This window comes from Rhinolophus hipposideros (assembly GCF_964194185.1).
Source record: "Rhinolophus hipposideros genome assembly, chromosome: 23".
NCBI lineage: Eukaryota > Metazoa > Chordata > Mammalia > Chiroptera > Rhinolophidae > Rhinolophus > Rhinolophus hipposideros.
In genome coordinates this window covers 42,278,757-42,298,698 of record NC_138069.1, presented here as the reverse complement: position 1 = coordinate 42,298,698, position 19,942 = coordinate 42,278,757, and the positions used below count along the sequence as shown (strand labels likewise).

Below are 19,942 nucleotides of genomic sequence, written 5' to 3'. Positions count from 1 at the left end.
CATACTCCACCTAAAGCAGTGACAACCCACCTGTCTTGACACAAGCCTGTGCGAGGGAGCAGCTAATGGACGTGTCCAGAGATGGAAGAAATGTCAGGGAGCATGAGGGGCAAAATCCTCAGCAGGTTCTTCCACACAATGGTCAGGCAAAGGTTTTGAGGAAAAAGTGAGTCCAGAGGAAAAAAGGGGGAAAGAGGAAAGGACCGGCATGGCAGGCAGGGCCATGGTGATGAATGGTCGGGGCAAGAGTGCCTGCCTGGAGAAAAGGTCCATGCTGGGAGAGAGGAGGTTAGGTCAGAATGGGCTCTGGCCTTGGGGGAGAAAAGGAGGTTTTTATGGGAAGAGAGAGGGTGTTGGAGCTAAGACAGTTGTGGTAACAGGAGAAGCAGCAACAGGAGACGTTTTTAGCAGCAACATCTGACAGAAGAAGGGAGAGAGAGGCAAAAGGACTGCCACAAAGACAAGAGAAGAAAAAAAATTGCAATCCATCTCATTCTTTGGGCTAGAATCTGGATCAGCTTCTCAGGCACAGGGAGCTTTTGAAACTTAAATGCTTTTTATATAAACTTTTGAGGGGAAATAAAAGTGAAAAGCGCTTTTATGAGGCCATAGGGATTTGATCTGAGAAATTCTCTTAGCTTATTTCTCTTTGAAAACCAAATGCCAATGCCAGTTTGCAAACCCTCAGTATCCTAGAAATCACAGACTGTGGACTGGAAGGACACTCACAAGGCCCTCTGGTCTCTCTCTTGGCCTTGAGGATGGACTGCATGCTGAAGTCGTCCTAGAGAAAGCACAGCGAGGCCAAGGCTGTCCCAGAGCTTTCGCAGAGGCCTCAGCACCGGGCCCCAGGCTCCCAGAGTCTGTTCACTGCTTACATTATGGTCTAGCAATCCATCTCAGAATCCTTACGGGAGCTGAGGAGTATTCTTAGAGCAGCTGGAAAACACCACATCCCCACCACGTCTGCAGATAATACAATAAACCCCATGCACCCATCACTCATGTTTAGTACTTAGCAACTCGTGGCCAATCAGCTTATCTATATCCCATCTACCCTGCCATCCTCTCTCCTCCAGTATAATTCTGAAGCAAAGCCCAGATTACACATCATTTTATTTCTACGTATTTCAGTTTGTATCTCTAACAAATAAGTCTTAAAACCAACCCATCATACCAAAATCACACTCAAAAACACACAAATAACACTAAGGAAGCCCTGGACTTGACTCCTGATGTTGTCACCTGCTAGCTGTGTGACTTTGAGCAAGTAAGGAGTAGAAAGCCCCTAAAACCTGCCAAGAGCTCTGCTGGCAGGTACCCTGACTTCTGTCTGTTTGAACTATAATGCGAAACGTCCACACCCAGGAACCCTGATTGCACTGGCTCTGACGTTCTGGGAGAACAGCAAGCCGGCCTGCAGTTGTGCTCCTCACCCCGACCTCAGGACTGGACTGAAGTTTCTCAGCCCTGCTCCGAGTTACCAAGGTGATCCTGAGTCTGTTCTCACGGGACATTAGCATGTAGTGCGGACAGAGAGCACACAGCTGCCACTTGGTTTCAAAAGAGCTGGTTACACTGGAGACGAAGGGCACTGGGTGCTGTGGGTCTGGGTGGCTGACCCACTTGAAGGGCACACTGGCCAGATTACAGACAGGCATTTCTAACTGTGGTCTGGGAGAAGGCCATGTGGCTTTGGGATTTGAGAGGTGAGAGAGGCCCTTCTCATTCTCTGTATGCTTGTGCGGAGGACACTAAGGCAAAAAGGCCATTTACAACGCTCAGCCACCACAGAACAATCGGAAAATGACCTTGAATTCAACAGTAAACACGAGCAGTTCTACCGAGTGGCAGCTTTAGCCCAGGCTTCACTCTGATTCTGCTAGAGGCTCTCTGAATACTCCTTTGCTTCCGCCTCCCTGACAGAGACCCATGGGGATACAGTGTGTTTTTGTGCTTGTGTTATTACCATAGCAACAATTTCTCTTCTACCTGGAAGGCTGGAAGCCCTGCAGTGCTCTGTGCTGAGAATGCAAAGAGGGGCTACTACGCTCCACACTCCAACACATGTGCACGAGCACACGCACGCGCGCGCACACTCCTTCCTCAAGGACACTGCAATGAGAATCACTACAACCAATTAGGATGCTGACACCCGGTAACACACAATTAGTGTAAAGACAAAAAGGAGGCAAATGACTCTATAGAAATATATTTTCTAGATATCAATTCCTGAGATATTTAATGTGAGATTTCAAAAGACTGAATCCACATGCACCTCTTCTTTGATGAGGCCACAGGCATAGAAAAGGCCATTAGGTTGTTTTAGCAAGACATATAAAGGCACTCAACAATGTGTGGTTTCTAGGAGAGGCACTTGAAGTTTTGGGTTTGTGAACAGGGTTAGGTTGTGATGAGTCTAATCACACTGGCTAACGGTGGCCACAAAACCCATGAAACAGGGTCAGAGTTTCTGTTTTCCTGCCCTTCTTCTGCCATCCCCCCCTCCAGTTCAAGCCATTATTTCTCAGTCTAGTCGTGTAGGACCCAGCTCCCTGGCCCATGCTGGTCTTATGAGCCCTGCGCTCCCCCGGCTGAGGCGGTCGGTCACCAGTAGTTGGTCAGCCGCTCACAGCAGCTCACGGCAGCTCTCGCCGGGTGTCGGCCACTCACACTGGCCACTGGCCACTCACGGCAGCACACGGTAGCCCAGGGCAGCACACAGCACCCCGCAACAGCACACAGCACCCATGCTGACCTTCGGCAGCCAGCGCCAGGGAGAGCCGTTGTTCACAATCTTAGCTGTAGAGGGTGCAGCTCACTGGCCCACGTGGGAATCGAACCAGCGATCTCGGCGTTAGGAGCACAGCGCTCCAACCACCTGAGGCACCGGGGCCGGCCCTAGAGTTTCTATTTTAATAAAGTGTCCATACAAACCTGTTTTAATACTACAGAGAGTGCATTTTAGTAGAGACCAAGCAACAAAGAGGGACAAGGCGGTACATCTTTTCACTATGAGGACAGTAGAAGATGACAGTCTCGACCTCCAGGCCTGCCTGCTGCACTGGGAGGTAGATGGGGAGGTCAGGACTCAAAGGTCAGCATTCTCCCAGGAAAACAAAAACCATTACCAATAAGTCACTGAGACAAACCAGGGGTTTTTATCTTCATTTTGTGACTAATTCTGAGTTCTCCAGCAAACGTAGTATCAGTTTTGTTTCTAGGCCCTTCCTACATTCATCTGAGTATCATTCCCTGAGAAACCAATCCTTTTGGATAGGGATAAAAAAGATCAACGAGAACCCCTAGAGGAGGGACACAGCAGTGCGGCGGCCGAGGCAAGTGAGACTTCGAGGCAAGTGAGACTTCGGAGAGCAAACCTACGGTTGGGTGGCCTTCTTTAGGACACAGCTCTCCACAGGGTAGCATGGGGTCCTTCTCTGAACTTGAACAATGTGGGCAAAAGTGAGAGTGATTGTTTCTTACAGAACAAATCGGTTAACAAAAAACTGAGCTTAAAAAATCTATTCCCTTTACATTGTATCGTGCTACCGTGTTTTCCGAAAATAAGACCTAGCCAGACCATCAGCTCTAATGCGTTTTTTGGAGTAAAAATTAATGTAAGACCCCGTATTGTATATTATATCATATTATATCATATTATATTATATTATGTTATATAAGACCCAGTCTTATATTATAGTAAAATAAGACCGGGTCTTATATGAATTTTTGCTCCGAAAGACGCATTAGAGGTGATTGTCCGGCTAGGTCTTATTTTCGGGGAAACACAGTAGTAAGAAATGAGTTTTCTGAATACAATCATGTGCCATGTAACAACGCTTCGGTCACTGACTGAATACACCACAGTGGTCCCCTAAGATTATAATGGAGCTAAAAAATTCCTACCTACGGTCTCATGACTTCGTACCCATTGTGATGTCACAGGGCAACAACACATTACTCACATACTTGTGGTGACGCTGGTGTAAACAAACATGCTGCACTGCCAGTCGTATAAAAGTAGCACATACAATTACGTAGCACATAGTTAAGCACAACAGGACATTCTTGATAATGATAACAAACGACTGTTACTAGTTTATGTATTTACTATACTATACTTTTATCATTTTAGAGTACATGTTCTACTTATGTAAAAAAAGTTTGCTGTAAAACAGTACGCCTTGGTATGCTGGCAGCTGCCTCCTACGTCTCGTGTTTACCGCGTCTCTCGATCGCATCTTCTCTTGATTTAATCTCATGTGTTGTACGGGAACGGGCTGTACAGGTGAGTAGCCCAGCAGCACTACACAGCCCGGTGTGCAGTAGGCTGGACCATCTGGGTGTGTAAGTGCACGCTCTGATAGTTACACAGGATGACACTGCCTAAGGACGCATTTCTCAGAACGTGACCCCACCCCGAAGCAGCACGTGACTGTACATCATTTGAAAAACTAGTAAGTCCCGATGGGACTTCCCATCTGCCCATGTCAGGGGAACTCCATGCTCTTGCAGATTTTACAAACCTGGGAGAAGCTCTTCTCTTCTGGGATTCAGCACACACTGTTGGCACCAATCTCCACCTTCCTTTCACGGGCAGCTACTGGTTCCTAACTTAGGAATTGTCTTTCGGGCACTGGAGTAAGCGCTTCACGTACATCACACCCTTACACCCCACACTCCCAGCTTACTGAGACATACGTGACACGCCACTTACTTTTCACCTAAGCTCTATGACGTACGTATAATTGTTCTCATTTTACAGATAGAAAATGTGGCTCAGGCAGATGGCGTTATGTATCGCAGGTCATGAAACCAAGAAATGGAAGAGCTGGAATTAAAGCACGAGCGGGTTTAACATCAAAATCCGTTTAACCACCACATCCGACTGTCTCCTTAACTGCAGTGTAAGCGAAGCCATGGATGTGACCCTCCAGCACAACGCTGGGCCCAGAGCCACGCGTCAGAGAACATTTCTCCTATACTGTCTTCCAGAGAACTCTCAAAACAGAGACCGTGTCAATAAGGAGCAGCAGCAGGACTCTCTCCAAGCAGCACTGACAAAGGAGAGATGTGAAGCCTCTTCATTCTGAATCGAACAGAAAATTCTGGGATTTGTCTCTGGGAGGGTGGCAACATTTTAACCATCTAAAGCAGCTTTGCTGGGTGCCAGAACATTCTCTGAGGGCAAAGCAGAACAATGCCCATTTCCTCGGGGGCAGGGAAGTTTGAGTCCACACTGACAACTCAGTCTGGACCACCTTGGCTCTGAGATGCACTCCACCACCTGCTGGAAGGTCAGCAGTCAACCTCTGAGAGTTTCAAGGGTTGAAATCTGAGGGCTGCATCAGCCCTTTGGAGGGGATAGGTATGGCAGTGCCACCGAGCCCACTTACCAGTCCCCTAACCTCCTCTAACACAGGCCAAGAGGAAGAGGCAGTTGTTTTCACCATTCAGTGCCCGAATCAAGGGATAAAGAGGATGAGATATAGGAATAAAAACTACTTCTGTGGGGTTGAGGGGTAACAAAAATAAATGTTTTATCCATACTGGCATTTCACTTTAATATATGTGTATTTTTACCTTCCCCTACTATGGGTACATATCTATCTCCCTTTTAAATAAGCAGTACAAACAACAGCAGATATGGTATTTATTTGATTTTTATCGGGAAGGCAAGGTAAGAAGAGAGGGAAGCAATACAGCAGTACCTCGGTTTTTGAACGTCTCTGTTGACGAACCTCTCAGTTTACGAATGCCGTAAATTTTATGGATCTATGGTATCATTAGATAGTAAAATTCATGCTAAATTTGCAGTTTTAGGGGTTGATTTTAAAGGTCTGGAACAGATTAATCCATTTTGCGTTACTTTCTGTGGGGAAACCATGCCTCGGTTTTCAAACGTTTCAGAACGTGAACGGTCTTCCGGAACGGATTACATTAGAAAACCGAGGGACCACTGTATTTGCCTTTGCTGCTTTTATTCTTCATGGAAACACACACACACAAAATAAAAACTAGGTTCTCTACTCACAGTGTTTGATATGCTAACATGTCAAGTAAGGAAGTGTGTGTAATTATGATGCACAGATTCACTATGCTGTTTCCTATGGGGAATTTTAAAAAGTGAAAACTGACAAAAATATTAAGAAAAAAATCCAGTGAAATCCTGAAACCTCACTGCTACAATGTCAGCTCTGCTCAGTGCTTGATGGGAGAGTGGCTCACAGGGATGGCATTTGGGATCCGCTCTGGGACCGTGCGGGAACAGGGAGGCCTGCCTGTGGGTTCTCAGCTCCACCATTTACCATCACATGACTTCACACTTCGGGGACCAAGGGGAGGGAGGGCTGTGCCCGAGTCTGAAGCTACTCGGCTGGAACCCCAGGCTCTGAAGGAAGCGCCTCAGCTTGAGAGAAGCAGGAACAGGCTGAATCTGCGAGAAGGAATCCCCACACCACCCCACTGCTGCTGCGGACTTGCATTATGCAGCACAAACTTCCATACCAATAAACGAGCCCGCGTTTGGGGGCTTAAAACTCTTTCTGTCACTCTGACATTTGGTTCCTGTCAATGTTTCTTCCTGAATAAAGGTCTTCCCTGATAGTGGGAACAAGAGGATCAAGCTTCATTCACATCTAGATAAATGTGAAGGCCTGTGCTCAGCACAGGAGTCAGCTGACTAGCTGGGCCTCAAATTACAGTGCTGCTGGTAAGTGCCAAGCACCCCCTGTCACAGCTGGAGCCCCCTGGCTCTGACAACTGGTCCCAACTCATTTACACTCTCTTCACGCAGCCATTCAGCTACTGTAGGCACTGCAGATGCCTGTTTTTTAGCAACAAACTGGTTCAGTGCAGATGTGAATGTCAGTTATATTTCACTGCTATAGCGTCAATAACACTGAATGCTACAAAGGACAGGAAATGCCTGCAAAGGGTGGGAAAAGATGAGTAGTGGAGAGTTGGTGGGTGAAAGATACATGAAAACAAATATCAGTGACACTGAAAAAAGATGAGTGTTTACACATTCACTTTCTCAGGCTCCACTAAAAGACACCACACTCGGCATCTTCACAGGTACTCTCATTAAAGTCTCACCACCCGATGGCCTCCGTTCCTTAGCACTTGCGTTGTGAGTACTCTTAAATCTCCACCTTGTGACCTGGCTACCTTTCCAGAAAGCTCGACTTTGTGGAGCTAAGTTATGGTTCTGGAAAGGTAGAAAAAGACTCAGCAGGGAAATTTCTGACCCTAAGAATAAGTATTCCAGAAGCAATGCTTTCAAATCTTTTATCTAACACTGCTGTCCCACACCCAATACATCCAACTCATTCCTAAAAGCAACACGCTGAAGAGAGACTGATTACTCCTTTATCTGAGAAAACACAGGGCTGGCGCTGAGGACCTTGACAAAGCGTTCCATCATATCAATGAAACAAAGACTCATTCCCCATTTCAAAGATGGTGTCTAATTCTTCAGGTCTGAGGGCTTTGATTCCAGGCATTTGAGCCCTCCTCCAGATAATACATTAATATAAACGCCTCATCCCCGAGTGACAAAGTCCTGGAAATCTAAGCAGAGTTTAGATTACTGGCAAAGGTACTGCAGTAAGGAAGCAGATGCCGTAGTCTCACATGGGCCAAAATCAGCTAGTGGCTCATTCCTTAAACATTAGGAATCCTCAAAGATTAACGGTTGGTTTGGCCATCGAGCTGAAGAAAAAGGATGTCATAAGGAGAACTTGTACAAGTGAAGAAGGTAAAAAGCCTATGCCCTAACAACACCGACATCTCTAGTGTTAAATTCTGAATGCGCGCAGTGCTTTGCTTTGGTCCTAAGCCTGGACGGATTCCGTCAATTCTGCTTACAAGACCCTGTTTTGCTGACACAGGAACGTTTAAAATGCCTAAGAGACAAACCTTTCGTCATGGAGTACCAGTGCCACCTGGTGGCAATTCTTTCCATAGCTCAAGATAAGGACGGACCTGCTCTGCTATAATTGTAAATTCTCCTTTCCCCTTCAAAGGACAGGGTGGGGACTTTTCTGCAACCTGGTGTCACTGCTTCAGGTTCCCATGAGACACAGTTTTCACCACAGACCCTACCTTAAGAGTAGAAAGCGAGTCCAGAACGTGAATGCTATTAACCGCAGGTGACGGTCAAGTTTTGAAGCTCGCTAATCAACAATGCCGTATGACGCATTCTCTTTACTGTAAAACATTACTGGGGAACATAAACAGATATGAACTAACAGAAAGACGTACTCTGAACTTAGACAGCAGGACTCCACATTTTTATTACGATAATAATTTCCCTCAACTCATCTACCTATAGCTGTTCCCTAACGCCTGGTGGGCCTGCTTCCCCATCCTCTGCTTACGCCCAGGGCTCTCTTTCAAAGCTTCTTATTCGCGAAGGCACAATCTTCCTCCAGCCTCCACCTGTCCTGTGTTCTTGATCACAGTCACTTATCAAATAATGACGGAGCACCTATTATGTGCATACGGTACTGGAAAAACATACGCACACAGGAAACCTCCACTCTCAAAATTCAACATGTCCAAAACAGAACTGATCTTCTCTCCTGGAATCTTCTCTGTTCTGTTTCCAATTTTGTGTGAATAGCTTTATCACCTACTTAGTGGCCCAAAGCAGAGCAGTAAGTCATTGGGACTTGTCCCTACCTCACAGTCAGAATAGCTCCTCCTAACCCAGCTCCCTACTGTCTTCCAAGTCTGCTCCTTTTCTCCACCCCCATGGTCACTGTTGGTTCTCACAATCTCTATCACTCAGGATGCTTTTGGGAAACAAATTCAAACTTCAGTAACACAAAACAGACTCATTTCTCCATGTCCACCTTGGGGAAAGGAAAAACCATGTTCTCTTTTTCCTGTTGTAAACAACGTAACACGAAGTCTACCTTATTTAACACATTTTAAGTGCACAGTACTGTACTGTTAACTCTATGTGCGTGGTTACACAGCAGATCTTTAGAAGATTTGCATCTTGCCTCACTGAAATTCCTTTTTTTAAAAAGTGTATTGGGGTGACAATTGTTAGTGAAATTACATAGATTTCAGGTGTACAATTCTGTATCACATCATCTATAAATCCCACTGTGTGTTCACCACCCAGAGTCAGTTCTCCTTCCATCACCATATATTTGATCCCCCTTAACGTCATCTCCCTCCCCCCACCCATGACTGAAATTCCATACCTATTGCATGACAACTTCCTATTTCCTCCCACAGCCTCTGGCAATTACCACGCTACTTCCGGCTTCTATGAGTGTGACTACTTTAGATACATCCTGTAAGCAGAAACATACAGTATTTATGTTTTGGGGACTGGCTTATCTCACTTCGCATATTGTACTCAAGGTTCATCCATATTGTTGCATGTGTGAGAATTTACATCCTATTTAAATACTGAATAATATTCTGGTGCATGTATGGATAGACCCCATTTTCTTTATCCATTCATCCACTGATGGACATTTAGACTGTTTCCATATCTTGTTTCCTCCTGCAACGAACACAGGAGTGCAAATATCTCAAGGTCCTGTTTTCAATTCTTTTGGATAAATATCCAGAAGTGGGATTGGTAGATCATATGGTAGTTTTTATTTTTTGAGGGCATACATACTATTTGTCCATTGTGGCTGTACCATTTTACATACCCACCAAAAATGCACAAGAATTTCAATTTCTCTATATCCTGGCTGGCACTTGCTATTTGTTGCTGCTGTTGTTGCTGCTGTTGTTAGCGGCCATTGTAATAGATGTGAGGTGAAACCACCTAACTGGTTTGGATCCGCATTTTCCTGATGATTGATTAGTGATGTGAGCACCTTCTCTTCTCATATACCTGTTGGCCATCTGTATGTCTTCTTTGGAGAAAAGTCTATTTAGGCCTATCGCCCATTTAACGGGTTGGTTTTTGTTAAGAGTTGTAGTTTTTTTCTCTATTATGGATATTAACCTTTTAACAGATAAATGATTTGCAAATACTTTCTCCCATATAATAGGTTGCCTTTTCACTCTGTTGTTTCTTTGTTGCACAGCTCTTTAGGTTGATGAAGTCCTACTTGTGTATTTTTGGTTTTGCTGTCTGTGCTTTTAGAGTCAAATCCAGGAAATCACCAAACTTTCCCCTCATGTTTTCTTCTAGGAGTTTTATAGTTTCAGGTCATATGTTTAAGTCTTTAATCCATTTTGAGTGGTTTTTTAATATGGTATAAGATAACGTCCAATTTCATTCGTTTGCATGTGGTTATCCCATCAGTTTTCCCAGTGCTATCTGTTGAACAGACTATCCGTTCCCTATTGGGCAGTCTTGGCACCCTTGACTCTATATGCATGAGTTTACTGCTGGGCTCCCTGTTCTGTTCCATTCATCTTTATGTCTGCCTTTATGCTAGTACCCCAGTTTTGATTACTGTAGCTTTGTAATATGCTTTGAAGTGAGGAAGTATGAGGTCTCCTCTAGCTTTGGTTCTTCTTTCTAAAGATTGTTTTGGCTATCTGGGGTCCTTTGTAGTTCACTGCGAATTTTAGGATTGTTTTTTTCTATTTCTGAAAAAATGCCAGTACGATTTTCATAGGGATTGTACTGAATTTGTAGATGGCTTTGGACACTATGACACTTTGACAACATTAAGTCTTCCAATCCATGAACACAGATGTCTTTCCACTTGTGTCTAATTTCAGCAATATTTTGTGGTTTTCAGTGTACAGGTTTTTCACCTCCTTTGTTAAAGTTTATTCCTAAGTATTTTATTCTTTTTGATGCTACTGTAAATGGGACTGTATTCTTAATTTCCTTTTCAGATTGTTGTTAATATATAGAAATAGAACTGATTTCTGCATATTGATTTTGTATCCTGCAACTTTGCTGAATTTGTTATTAGTTCAAATTTCTTTTTTTAAAGCGCAATCTTTGGTTTTGTACATATAAGATCATGTCATCTACAAGGAGAGAACATTTTACTTCTTCCTTTCTGATTTGGATGCCTTTCCCTTTGTCTTACTTATTGCTCTAATTAGGATTTCCAGTAATATGCTGAATAGAAGTGACGACAGAGGGCATCCTTGCCTTTTTCCTGAACTTAGAGAAGTCGTTAGTTTTTCACCACTGAGTATGTTAGCTGTGGCCTTTTCATATATGGCCTTTATTATGTTGAGGTAATTTCCTTCTATTCCTAGTTTGTTGAGTTGAATTTTGTCAAATGTGCTCTTTCTCCATCTATTATTTTCATTCTTCCTCCTGTTAATGTGGTGTATCACACTGATTTTTGTTGAACCATCCTTGCACCCCAGGGATAAATCCCATTTGGTCGTGGTATATGATCCCTTTAATATGTTGCCAAATTCAGGTTTCTAGTATTCTATTGAGGAGTTTTGCATTTACATTCATCAGGGACATTGGTCTGTAGTTTTCGTTTCTTATTGCATCGCTGTTTAGCATTAGTATTAAGGTGATGCTGATCTCATAGAATGTTCACTTGAGAAGAACATGTATTCTGCTCCTGCTGGGTGGAATGCTCTGTATATGTCTGTTTTTTTCTGTAGGTCCATTTGGTCTACAGTGTCTGTTTAAGGCCCTTTGTTTCTTAGTGATCTGTCTGCTCATCTATGATTGAAAGTGGAGTACAGAAATCTACTGTTATTGTGTTGCTGTCTATTTCTCCATTTGTATCTGTCAATGTTTGCTTCATATGTTTGGACGCTCTGATGCTGGGTGCATATATATTTATCCTTGTTATACCTTCCTGGTGAAGTGACCTTTTTATTCTTATATAATGTCCTTGTCTCCTGTGACAGTTTTTGATTTAAAGACAATTTCGTGTAAGTATGGCCATCCCAGCTGTCTTTTGGTTACCATTTGCATGAAGTATCTTTTTGCCACCCTTTCACTTTCTGCCTGTGTGTATCCTTAAATCTAAAGTGAATCTTTTGTAGATAAGGATCTTATTTCTTTTTTAAAATCCATTCAGCCATTCTGTGTCTTTTGACTGGGGAGTTTAATCCATTTACATCTAAAGTAGTACTGATAGGGAAGAACTTAACTATTGCCATTGTGTTGTTCTCTGTCCTGTAGCTTATTTGTCTTTTTCCCTCTTGCTGTCTTCCTTTCTGTTTCATTCATTTTTTTGTAGTGACAGGTTTTGATTCCTTTCTCACTTTCTCCTGTATATATTTATAACAATCTATTTTAAGCTGTAACAACTTCAATCATATATAAAATTTTTTACCCCCCTTTATGTTATTGATGCCACAAATTGCATCTTTTTTCTATCGTATATCCATTAATAATTTCTATAGTCATTTTTTATACTTTTGCCTTTTAAATTCTGTATCAGTTAAAAGGGATTCCATATACACACATTAGAGTATTTTATGTTTGTTTATACATTTACCTTTACCAGTGAGCTTTACAACTTTATGTGCTTTCGTGTTGCTATCCAGCATCCTTTTGTTTCAACTGGAAGGACTCCCTTTAGCTTTCTTGTAAGGCAGGTCTAATGGTAATAACCTCCCTCAGCTTTTGTTTATCTGGGAATGTCTTAATTCCTCCCTCACTTTTTTTTTTTTAGATTTTATTGGGAAAGGGGAACAGGACTTTATTGGGGAACAGGGTGTACTTCCAGGACTTTTTATCCAAGTCAAGTTGTTGTCCTTTCAATCTTAGTTGTGGAGGGTGCCATTCAGCTTCAAGTTGTTGTCTTTTTCAGTCTTAGTTGTGGAGGGCGCAGTTCAGCTCCAGGTTCAGTTGCCGTTGCTAGTTGCAGGGGGTGCAGCCCACCATCCCTTGCGGGACTGGAGGAATCGAACTGGCAACCTTGTGGTTGAGAGCCCACTGGCCCATATGGGAATCGAACTGGCAGCCTTCGGAGGTAGGAGCATGGAGCTCTAACCACCTGAGCCACCGGGCCGGCTTCCTCCCTCACTTTTGAAGAATAGTTATGCCAGATACAGTATTCTTGGCTGGCAGTTTTCTTCTTTTATTCTTTCAGCACTTTGAATATATCACTTTACTTTCTTCTGTCCTGCAAGGTTTCTGCTGAAAAATTAATGGAGAAGCTTATGGGAGGTCCACTGTACATGACAAGTTGCTTTTCTCTTGCTGTTTTCAAAACTGTCTTTGACTTTTGACAATCTGATTATAAAGTGTCTCCGTCCAAGCTAATTGGGGTACACTTGGCTTCTTGAATCTGGATGTCCACTGTTTTCCCAGATTTTGGAAGATATGGCCACTAATTTTTTCAAATAAGCTTTCTGCCTCTTCCTCTCTTCTCCTTCTAGGCCTCTAAAAGTGCATGTACTGGTCTCTTTGATGGTATCCTGTACGTCCCTTAAGCTTTCCTTACTCTTCATTCTGTTTTCTTTTTGCTCCTCTCACTAGATAATTTCAAATAACCTGTCTTTGAGTTTGCTGATTCTTTATTAAACTTGATCAAGTCTGCTACTGAACCCCTCTAGTGAAATTTTCAATCATTTATTGTATTTTTCAGGTGAATTTTGTTTGGGTCTTTAAAATATTTTCTCTTTGTTGATATTCTCATCCTCATCATCTCATATACCATTTTCCTAAGCTCACTGAGAAGCTTCACAATTATTTTAAATTCTTTCTCAGGTAATTCACGTACCTCATTTCTTCAGGATCAGTTTCTAAAGATTTATTTGTTCCTTTGTTGGACCATGCTTCTTCTAATGCCTTGTTATTTTGTACTGACATCCATACATCTGAAAAAATAGTCACCTCTCCTAGTCTTTACAGACTGGCTTTTTACAGGGAAAGAGCTTCACCAATCAATCTCGCTAAAGATTCTGGGGGCATCTCAAGCCGTTTCTGTGGATGCGTCTTTTCTGGATTTATGTGTGTCAATTCCCAATCAGAGATGTTTTGCTGGTTTCTTTTCTCAGGAGTTTGTAATCTCCTGTTCCCTCTGGTGTCTGTTTACTGTACTGCAGTAGACAGAGATGGAGCTGCTGTAAGCTGCCCAGCTCTTTTTTTGTTGAGGTTTCCAGGCATTTAAATATACAGGCTGCTGTCTGTGCTGAGTCAGGTCAGGCAGAAACCAGCCCCTTGGGCAGTCCCCCAAAAAGCCGAATGTTGGACATATGCTCCAACGCTTTTCCACCTTAGGGAGAAACTGGGAGATGGGGTTTTCTCGCATTCTTTCCACACTAAGTCAAGAGCAGGGGCAATGACAAGTACGTGTGTGCTACTTCAAACTACTGCCTTTGTTCTCAGTGATTCCCCAACCTGGTGCCCCTTCCTATCAGTGTTTAGATGCAGGAAAGATGGAAGCCAGTCCTTTGGGTAGCACTCCAAGAAGTTTGAAAGTTAGATGTATGTTCCAGGCTTCTCTTTTCCTCCCCAAGGAGAAGCTAGGAGTTTCCTCCCAACTGTGCTGCATGTGCTGGTGGGAGGGCTCTGCTGAGTGGGTTCCATGAGGTGCCCTACAGGCCTCACTGCAGCTGGCTTTGCACTGCCTGGAGTACAGGAGCCTATAACTGGTTTCTAGATTTCTCACAAAGGGAACTGGTCCATGTACTAATGAATCAGTGTTTCCACAGGGGAAGGGGGAGTCTGAGGCTGCTTATTTCACCATCTTGCTGACATCATTCCAAAGTATGTTTTTACCACTTTTTCTGCACGTGACCTAGTTCACCCACACTCACATTTCATTGGCCAAAAGAAGTTATATGGCCACCTACAAGTTCACCAGAGCATGTGTGTTTCTCCCACAGAGGAAGCAGACTATTTGGTGTTTTTGCCTAAGATCTTAAGAGCGTCTGGGAGGCTTTCACTGACATCCCAGGTTGGGTGTTATCAAGACACTCATGGGATGCTGTTATCAAGACACTCATGGGATGCTGTTTCAGGCTCATGTGTGCCCTTATGCCAGCTTGTAATGGTCTGCGGAGAAGAATGCCTCCCCTTCTCTCTGGCCTTCCAAATTGTATACAAGGATGTTTTCCGGGTTTAACTTTGAGTCATACAGGAAATGTTGGTCCCAGCTCACTCTTAGCGATTCAAGGAGACTACAGAAGGGTGGCACAGGCATGCATCTTTCACCGGGATTCCTCAGCAGCCAGACAGATCTCCGGTTTTTCCCTCCCCTCGTGCCACCGCCTCACAATGGTGCTCAAGGCCTGTATGGCCCTGGCCCCAACCCAGCTCATGAGCCTTTCCCTTCACACTCCCAGTACCAGTCAGTGTCCAGGATGCTACTGCTCCTTGGACCTAGAACATTCCAACATCTTCACTTTCACTTCATTCCCACATTTTCCTTCCCTTGGCTACTGCCTCCTTGCTCTCAGGAACTGCCTTCCTAAGGCAACCCAATGCCGCACACACTGGGAGTGCCCAGAATGGGCAGTTACTCTACTTTCTTAGTTCCAAGATGCCGGATACTGTTGGGACAACTGTTATAACAAAATAGCCTGAGGGGTGGACAAACTATTAAATGAACACATCAGTTGTAAAAATACATCCAGATTTTTACATGGAAATGTTAATGTTGAAAACAAAATAAAGTTTTAGTCTATTAGTTTAGTTTCTTTCTTCCTTTTCCAATATCTTACTTTCATCTCAAGGCAGATATAATATTCAACTCTGATCATGCTATTTTAGAAAAATGGCTTAAAACATACTTGTCTAGGTAGATGCCAATATTCGTTATCAACTTTAAGTTGATAAATTTTAAGACATTCTTAGTTCACAGAAAAGGAGTCTAGTTAGAAGAAAGGTTTTCTGCAGTGAGGTGCCAGCATAGCTTTGGTCTCACCTGATACAACCAGTTCTTATGAGAACAATTGAAGGAATAATCTACCACACATGCTAGAGACGCTACCAGGACACCCAGTTCTTTAATCAAAGAACTATCATTAGCACTTTGAAAATGTGTGTGCACACACGCACACACACACAGAAACTACCTGAGCACAACAGGATGGTGAAAAGAGCAAGCCAGAAAAATGGTGGCACAGTGAAGAAACACAAAACTCTTCACATTTCACAATACAATAACTGCCCTTATAGGAAGAGGGCATAAAGCAGAGATCCAGAGCTTTGTGACTGCAATTCCACAAGTGGACTCTATCTCCGTAACTATGTCAACCACCATTCTCAAGTACCGATCTTTCACGAAAAGGAGAACAAACAAATCCCTCTCACCAGTCAGCACGCAGAAAACCAACCAGTATATTTGTGCCGTTAGGGTAGCCCATAATACCGTAATTCAAATATAAAGGGAGAAAAACAATCTGCCTCCCTACCTTTCGGCAGCGAGGATTGGGACAACTGAACCTCTTCACATCGCTGTCCAACAGAGCAGGAAAGCTACAGGAGGGGCACCTCGAGTAAAAACAGCAGAAGGAACGTTAGTTACTTAGAGCAGTGAAGCCTGCTATGGTTGCACGTGACTGTTCATACTAAGAGGAATTTTCAGCTGGATGGCTGTTATCTCCTTTTAATTCTTACTTTTCATTAAAACATGGATGGAGGCTCTCCTTTGTGCTGGCTCTTACTAGGAAATCCAGGTACCATTCTGGGTCCCGCTTCAGTGCAAATCATTCAAAAAACATACCTTTCTGAGAACTCCTTGCACATGTCATCTTGCTTCCCAACCCAAAGCACAGTATTTGTACCTATAATCCAGATGATTAAGGCGTGCCAAGGAGTACAGGCAATAATTTGAACTGTAGATTGTTCAATTAATAAAATTACTCTTTTGCTTCTCAGCAAGAAATGCCAGAAAGCTTGGAAGATGCAAATTAGTTACAAGTTTCGTCATCTGATTAAAGTGCTCAGGCAGTCTTCCTACTGGGGAATGAGTGGCAGACGACTCTCTCCAAGCCTGAGAACTCACCTGACAAGCTCATCAGCATAGGCGGCAGCAACCTCTTCTTCAGCTTTGCGCTCATAGTATTTATACAGGATGGTCTGGGGAAGCACCTTCTCCAGTTCGCTGGTTGGAAATGAACACGTGCAGCTGCCTTCCATGCAGCTAAGCTCTGACTAGAATGGTAAGGTCAGTCAGGTGGCAAAGAGAGAAAAAAAGAAAATTCAACCAGGTTTTCAGAAAAACGAAAAGCCTCAGTGGTTAAACGTTATCTTTCAATGGGAGGGAAATAAATCGTGGTTAATACAGGTTCTGAGATGACAAAGATATTTTGTGTCCCCTCTTCTGAGAACCACACGAATGACAAGAAAACAAGAGTCCATCCTTGACACCCAGAGGACCTCTATCAGCCCGAACCACAATACGTGACGATGGATGGCAGATAAAGAAGAGTGAACTGCGTAGCGGACGGGAGGAAGGTCACAGCTCAGTGTCTGAAAGGAAGACCCTCAGGAGCAGCATGCTGGTTCCCTCTATAGCCCCGGAAAGGCTGGAGGTCTGGACCTCTTACAAGACAGAGGTGAATGGTGGGAGGGGACTGACAGCAATATAAACTAAAAACTGGGGGATTGTTTGAAAAGTCTCTAGTTCCTACCCATTTCAGATAGTCAGGTGACTAAAACTCTTCCAGGAGGAACAGCTGGACTAGAGGGCAACGGACTCCATCTTTCAAGCCACTTACAGCAGGCTGAGTCCTTCTCAGACCCAGCACTCTGACCTCTTCCATCGCTCTTGTCCATTTTGAAGGACCCTTGAGATTACAGCGGGCCCACCTGGACAACCCAGGACAATCTCCCTATTTTAAGGTCATCTGATTTTGATTAGCAACCTTAATTCCCCTTTGCCATGTAAGGTAGCATAGTCACAGGTTCTGGGGATCAGGAGTGGACATCTTTGGGGGGCCATTATTCTGCCAATCACTACCACTCTGTTCATAAATTGCTACTCAGTTCCTGACTAAACTACCACTGCTTTAGAGTAACTGATGCTGAGTGATTTATTATTGGTCAGGCGTTTATGAAACGCAATTTTTTGTTTGTTTTTAAAGATTTTTTATTGGGGAAGGGGAACAGGACTTCATTGGGGAACAGTGTGTATTTCCGGGACTTTATTGGGGAACAGTGTTTTTTCTCCCAGGACCCATCAGCTCTAAGTCAAGTTGTTGTCCTTTCTATCTTAGTTGTGGAGGGCGCAGCTCAGCTCCAAGTCCAGTTGCCATTTTCAATCTAGTTGCGGGGGGGGGGGGGGGGGGGCACAGCCCACCATCCCTTGCAGGAGTCAAATCGGCAACTTTGTAGACAGCACGCGCTCTACCCAACTGAGCCATCTGGCCACCACTCAGCAACTCAGCTCAAGGTGCCTTGTCAATCTTAGTTGCAGGGGGTGCAGCCCATCATCCTCGCGGGAGTCAAACCAGCGGGAGTCAAACAACCTTGTTGTTGAGAGCATGCGCTCTTAATCAACTGAGCCATCCCTGAGCCATCCGGCTGCCCGTGAGCTCAGTGGCAGCTCATTGTCTTCACTCTAGTTGTGGAGAGCACAGCTCACTGGCCCATGTGGGGATCGAACCGGCAACCCTTGTTGCTCAGAGCTCGCGCTCTAATTGAGCCGTCCGTTGCCCCAATTTTTTTCAATTTATTGGGGTGACATTTGTTAGTAAAATTACATAGATTTCAGGTGTACAATTCTGTATTACATCATCTATAAATCCCATTGTGTGTTCACCACCCAGAGTTCTCCTTTCATCACCATATATTTGTGTGTTTTTTAAGTGTTCATCAAGACAAAACAAAACTCCTTTCCATATGGTGTTATGCTGATGTCAAGAGAAACTGACTGGAAGAAACATGATCTTGTATAAAATAGTTACTGATTTTAACACAACTATAAAAGCCTTTACAAAGTTTGTTAAAAAATACTAATTTGCGCTCTCATACATTTCCTTTTCCTTCTGAGCAGGAAGCTGAGGGGAGCAGCAGGCGCTCCTGAGGCACGGAAGGATTATAGCACCCCTTGAAAAGAAATCTTCTGTGCTTGAACCAACACAATCATACAAAGCAGGGACAGTCTAGGCACCACACACATGGGTGCGTCTTAGCAGAGTCCCAGCTCACTCCAGAAAAGGCACTCCCACGAGGCAGTCACTTTGTCTATCAATGCGGTCTCCTCATCCCCGCGAATGGTTCCTCCCTCCGGACACTCCTCCCAGTCCTTACCTTTCCAGACCCAAAGACAGCCTCCTGGGCGTATCTGATGAGACACTCTTTGCAGAACAAGTGGGCATCTGCACACTGCGTCAGCTCCTCAAAGGGAAACTCCCCGTAGCAGCAGCGGCACTCGATCAGCTGGCCGTCCTGCAGGCCATCAGAATACACGTGAAACTCCCCACACTCGAGGAGGGGGCAGCAGGGTTCATATCACCTCACCCCGAAGTAAAAAGCAACCCCTAGAAGCCATAACACAACGATGAGCTGTTTTCTGCTGCATTATTACTTCTTTCTAGCTCAAGGTGCCAGTACCAATATTACCACATAGCTAAGATGATACTGAGATTTTCACGTCTGTTTTTTAGGGATATTTTTGGTGCTATCCTTTGTATAAAGTTATGTTTGTTAATCCCATGCTGCCAGCAGAACTATACCATCTGCTATAAGATGATACTGCTAACATGATTATAGGAGTCAGGGACCAGTGGCATGAGGGCTGTTATCTAAAAGCTTCAAAAGTTGCATTTTGCTCTCCTTGTTATACGACAGGAGTGTGAGAAGGCCATGGCCAGCCCAAGCTTTATCTTAAGGGACCACTGAAGCTAACTGAAGCAGCAATCACAAGTACCGTGAGTTCCAGGACACTTACTCTTTATTAATGGCAGCGATCCAGTCATCTAGCCATCCCTCCCAGGTAAGAAAAGGCCGTTCCGTGAGGACGGCAGACAGAGGAGAAAACCCATCGGGCCCTAAGGTTAGACATCTCTTTCTTCTAACTCTGTGTGATACCTGAGTTCTAAATTCTCCTCTAAGAGTTTA

General features: G+C 44.0%; 1 protein-coding gene across 7 annotated transcripts in view; it reads right to left on the bottom strand.

Moving 5' to 3' along the window:
• RNF216 (ring finger protein 216) overlaps nt 1–19,942 on the bottom strand; it is a 141,459-nt gene that overhangs the window by 60,980 nt on the left and 60,537 nt on the right. For all 7 annotated transcript variants that reach the window (XM_081035532.1, XM_081035537.1, XM_081035533.1 and 4 more), the window contains 3 exons: nt 19,133–19,270; nt 16,884–17,032; nt 16,291–16,369 (listed from right to left, as the gene is read on the bottom strand). In XM_081035532.1, the coding sequence (XP_080891658.1) occupies nt 16,291–16,369; nt 16,884–17,032; nt 19,133–19,270 (366 nt within the window). The remainder of the gene's footprint in view (nt 1–16,290; nt 16,370–16,883; nt 17,033–19,132; nt 19,271–19,942) is intronic.